The 5607-nt window shown below is 37.7% G+C and overlaps 1 protein-coding gene across 1 annotated transcript in view; it reads left to right on the plus strand.

Annotated features, from left to right (window-relative positions):
* ehmt1a (euchromatic histone-lysine N-methyltransferase 1a) overlaps positions 1–5607 on the plus strand; it is a 30097-nt gene that overhangs the window by 15547 nt on the left and 8943 nt on the right. The window contains exons 12-17 of the mRNA XM_015039153.1: positions 402–503; positions 660–764; positions 2442–2596; positions 3600–3767; positions 4216–4360; positions 4450–4527. Coding sequence (XP_014894639.1) covers positions 402–503; positions 660–764; positions 2442–2596; positions 3600–3767; positions 4216–4360; positions 4450–4527 — 753 coding nt within the window. The remainder of the gene's footprint in view (positions 1–401; positions 504–659; positions 765–2441; positions 2597–3599; positions 3768–4215; positions 4361–4449; positions 4528–5607) is intronic.

The following is a 5607-nucleotide window of genomic DNA, read 5'->3' on the forward strand; positions in this document are numbered from 1 at the left end:
ACCCCGCCAAAAAAAACTCCCCGGGTCTAAAATTTTTTGTTTCTTTTTTTTTTTTTTTTTTTTTTTTTTTTTTTTGTGAATAAAGGTGCAGTTAAACTGAAGTAAGCATGTGAAGGGAATATGGAAAAGGTGCATGTGTGTGTTTATCAGTAATTACTTAAAGATATAAAGATTTCCAAATCTGGCTGAATCTGATACTTTTAAATGAGCCTAAGAGTATTTAATACTGAAAGGCCATTTGTAAAAGACAAGATTAGATGGCAAACATTTTTAAACATATGATCATATTTCAGATGGTCCCCTTTGACGTAATGCATAGTTTTAAGTCAGGAAGGCTGGAAACAAATACCATGATGGCGTCCATGTTGTTTTGTTCAATGTGAATCATAATGTTATCCCAGGACATCATGGGTTTCACCTGCTTGCATCTGGCTGCTAAACTGGGACATTATGATGTTGTCGATCATCTGCTTAACAAGGCATCCAAATACATCAACTGTCAGGTAAAAATGCATTTGATCTTCATATACTAAGCACTGGGATCACATACGTGTGTGTGTGTGTGAGTGTGTGTGTGAGTGTGTGTGTGAGTGTGTGTGTGTGTGTGTGTGTGTGTGTGAAAAGTCTTGACATGAGTTTATTAGCTTCTGTCTGTTCAGGATAATGGGGGGTGGACGGCCATCACCTGGGCAATCGAACACAAGCACAAAGAACTGGTGCATCTGTTTCTGAGGAAAGGAGCTGATGTCAACATCAGAGACAAGGTGAGTCAGTAACACACCACTAGGCCTGCCAGAGGCCTAGTGGTGCTGTTGCCAACTGGCATTTAATGTCGACATGTTAGGTACTAGAACGCTAGTTGTAGGTACACCTGCTACACAAGTGTTTTGGAGTAAATGTAATTTAACTACATTTAATTAATGTAAATGTACTTATTGTGGAATATGCATCTAGGTCAGTTAATGATGACAGAAAACAATGTACAAGTACCGCTAATGATGACCCGAGTATGCTAATGCCAGGGGTCAGCGACCTTTACCATCCATAGAACCACTGTTGCCTTTGCTGCTTTTAACCTTTGACGTTTTTAATCTCTTCATGCCTCAGTTTATATTCAATTTTAAAATGTTGTATTATTATTATTTGTTGTTTTACTTTCAATAAGATATTAAGTTAGTCAGAGATGAATAACTCAAACATTTCACCTACAATTAGTGTAAATTTAAGTATGATGCATATTGAGCACTTATTACAACTTTTGTATTATTTAAGCAATGCTGGTATTTGTCATACTGATTTGAAAGGCATTTCTGATCAGGTAGCTTTTTCATCATAGTATTTGAAATAAACGTAATTAGTAAAAATTCATCTTAGAGCATAGCCCCCGTCCTAAGATAGTGTTAGAAATTGGCATTGGAAATTGATCTAGATTGTATGTTTCTGAACAACCATTCCTTTCTCCTTACTACAATGTTTAAAATAAAAAGGCTGAATATAAAACAATGTTTTGCTGCACGATCACATGAGCAGGTGTCCCTTTTTTGTAATCTCATTGTTGCACAGCTGGAAATATTTTTATTTTTTCATAAACTGAAATAATTTCTTTACTCATTGTCATATAATGCAAATAAATGCACATAATTTACTATTTCTACAATTGTCCCCTAATCATATACATTACTAATTAATGATATAAGCCCTGTCAATTCCTTAGCTGAATAATGTTGCTGAAGAGCTTCAGACCCCAAATCAGAACAAAATGTTTAGAATTATGATCACACATCATCTATTCTTATATAGTTGTGGAAGACATTAGTAAGTCTTTATATATTTTAATAATTGCACAACCAAGCTAAGAATGAAACAATTTACTGAGTTTATCAGCTAGTTTTAATGAAGTCAAACTGGTTTGCACTTGTGCTTACATGAAGCAGGTGTTGTTCACAGTATGACCACTAGATGGCGTCAAAGCGCTTGTGGTACAGCGGTTGTGGTACAAGTCTTGGCTGTATTTATCCTGGAACAGATAGAAGGTTAATCAGTGTCACCTGCCATAAGAACAGCAGTGACACTGTCTCTGTGGGACACATGGAGTCATTTCAAACCAGTTTTGGTTGAGGGTGAAAGTTTGTCTGCAGAATTCAGCTGGTGCAGTGATTCTCAAATCTAAGCCTCGAGGGCTGGTGACCTGCAACTTTTAGATGTGTCCCTGGTTACACACACTTCAGTTGAATATCTGACTTATTTCCTCAGTGCAGTCAAGCTCTCCAGAGTCCTGCTAATGGCCACATTATTTGACTCAGATGAGTTGAAACAGAGATGCATCTAAAACCTGCTGGACTAGGCCTGGATCTGAGGATCCCCGGTCTAGTGTACTGGTTAGTAACAGTGTTACATTTGTGAACTTTGGCATACTGACGTCTAGCGTGGGCTTTCTGCAGGAGGAAAACGTCTGTCTGCACTGGGCGGCTCTGTCAGGCTGCGACGACGTCGCCCAGGCGCTGCTGGAGGCTGGCTGTGACCTGAACGCCATCAGCATTCATGGTGACACACCACTTCACATCGCTGCCAGAGAGAATCACCTACAGTGTGTTATGTAAGTGTGTACCCTACAGTCAAATTTATGCTAGATTCTGTAGTTCTTCATAGGTGTGAAAGAATCAGTAATGAGGTGATGGACATGGTCTGTGTCTAGACCGTGTCTGAGCAGCTCTCTCTCACTTTCAAGGACATTATACAATTAAGTAAATGCAGAAATGCTCCTGTGACTACTAAACATCACATAAAATATCAAATTGTCTTAGATTTGAAACATAAAAAAGTATTTTGTATTAAATTGATATGCTTTACTTATTTTTTACTTACTTTATAATACTTGTAGAAGCCTGAATTCAGTTTTAGTTCATTCAGACCTTTAGGATAAATTAAGTTCATATTTCTTAGGCTAATTTAAGTTTATTAGGATAAAATGATTATTTACCAATAAAAAACTCTCATGCATAAGAATGTGTTATATTAGACAGTGTACTAAGCCCCTCTTGTAAATGTACATATTGCTTATTAGACAGTTAAGGAGTTTAGGGTGTGGCTAAACCTTGAGTGAATTGGACAGCAGGGTTTTCCCCAGTATGTTGTAAGCCTGGAGGGCCACCAGGCTTTACTTGTGTCCCCACCAGGCTTAGCATTGTTTATTTTAATTTGTTTTTAATTATTCCCTTTTTTAAGACTTTATAGTTGGTGTTTAGGTATTAATCTTCCAGTCTTCCAATAATGCATGACTATCAAGTGATCATTTCAAATTTCCTGTCAACTTTAAACATTCTCGGTGAAATGCTGGTAAAAAGGTTGAAGGGTTAATAGAGGAGTGATGTTCTGATGACGTCCATGAGGCTCTTAGGATTATCATGTCCAAAGATAACATTTTATAACCATAATTATAAAATGTACACACATTTTTATGTGTGTTTATATGTATAACAGAGACACAGAAAGGTTTATTTTGTTCTTGAAAACAAAAGGAAGTAAGCACTGTAGCATTTACAGTGTATATTGTTAAGAGAGCCACCAGAGTTACAACATGACTGTTATACGGACTGCAGGTTGTTTTTGTGTCATGGGGCGGATGTCTCTCAGAAGAACAAGGAAGGTGACACAGCGTTGGCCCTGAGTGTGAGCGGCTCCAAGGTGTGGACGGCTCTCAACACCAACAAAAGACTTACTGATGCCAGGAGAGAACGGGACTGTCAAGGAGAGAGGCAGCTCAGCAGGTAGACACCAAAACTGAACCCATAAGACCTACATTGGCTTGAATTTCTAAGCCCAGAAAGTCTGACATTGAGGTTAATATATTTTCCAACATTGAAGATTCCCAAGCCTTATTATTTTGTTTCTTATTCAGTAGTTTTTCTTTGGGTTTTCTAGTAGAAAACTAGAAGCATATTATTTGAGCTTGAAAGATGATAGTAGAACTTCCTTTTTACACAACCAGGTTTCCACTTCCTTCCTTCCTTTTTGCTGAGCTATTGACTGTTTATTGATTTGTCCCCACTTAGCTAATTAGACGTCTCTTTATGCTGTGTGCACTAGCTGTCTGTGCAGCTTAGGAAAATGTCTGTAGTTTTTGAGAATAGGGAACTTTTGCATAACCGATTCTTGAGTTGTTTTATTTTACCTCTCAGATGTTAACAAGGTCCAACATTTCTTTTCTTCTTGTAGGGACATATCCCGGGGATATGAGGCAGTCCCTATCAGCTGTGTTAATGGTGTTGACAGTGAACCATGTCCTGATAACTTTAAATATATACCAGACAGCTGCCTCAGCTCATCACTGAACATAGACAAGGACATCACCCATCTCCAGGTGAGTCTAGATGTCTACCTGTGAAGTCTAAGCTTATGGCTGACGGCTTGTGGAGTTCCTCATGGCTATGAATGTATTTTGTCACTAAGCACTGCAGCTGCACAGATGACTGCTCATCCAGCTCCTGCATGTGTGGCCAGCTCAGTCTGCGATGTTGGTATGATAGTGTAAGTTCAAACACACACACACACACACACCTGATATCCTGTATCAAAAGTGTTTCTGTTTTATACTATTTGCAGATGAGGAAAAACAATTTCTGTATTTTCTTTTTGTTTTAACATGTTAGCTGATGGGATTTGCGAGGGCAGTTTGTCTCGCTACATCTATTCTGAGTCTACAGGAAGATCACAAAAATGATATTTTATCTATGAATATCAAATATTTATATAATCCTAGGAAAAAAGTACTTGTTTAATCTTTCCTTCAAAAGTAATTTCCCTTTCTCGTTCTATTTTTGTAAACATAGAATAATGAAGTGTTTTTAAAAGTTTCACCATGTAATACATATTCAAAAAAAAAACATTAGGATACCCATGGAAAGTTGTCTTTAAACATAATTGTTAATTTACTAGAAATGTCCTAATGAATGTACCTTTAGTCAAATGTTGGGATCCATTTTTATTCACAACTGATCAGATCTAATTTCTAAGCATTTTTTGTGCTGGTGACGTCTTTGCCAAACTCCCTCCTGCAATAAAACTCAAAGTTGAGCAGATAAGAACTATAAAAGCAAGATCTGAATCCCAAAGTCTCTTGATGGATCTGCCTGTAGAGGCCTGCTGTGGCACCCTCTCCATTCCTCAATGAGAAGGATCATTTCCTCAGTATTTCCAAAGTACCGGAGGTTCTGCTGAGAAACTGAAGCTGGGACGCCAGCTGACCTAACACCTGCCTGAAGAGAACGAGGTTTTTTATTGAAATTTTGTTCCATCAATTTTTGGATTTTTGGACGTTACTTTGAATCCACCTGATAATCGACTCAGTGATAACGTTCTATTATCTGGGATGAATTAGGTGTTTAAAATATGGTTATTGTAAGCTGCCATTCTGTTGCATGCTTGCTTAATGTTGTGCTGACTATATGCTGTATCTTCTTATGCTATGTTTATGCTCTGGCATTTTAAGTCTTTCACATGTTAGCAATTCTCTGGTTGAGAATACCGTATTTTCCGCACTATAAGGCGCACCAGATTATAAGGCGCACCTTCAATGAATGGCCTATTTTAGGACTTTTTACATACATT

The sequence above is a fragment of the Poecilia latipinna genome, unplaced genomic scaffold (genome assembly GCF_001443285.1).
Source record: "Poecilia latipinna isolate Pla-1442-1.1 unplaced genomic scaffold, P_latipinna-1.0 Scaffold463, whole genome shotgun sequence".
NCBI lineage: Eukaryota > Metazoa > Chordata > Actinopteri > Cyprinodontiformes > Poeciliidae > Poecilia > Poecilia latipinna.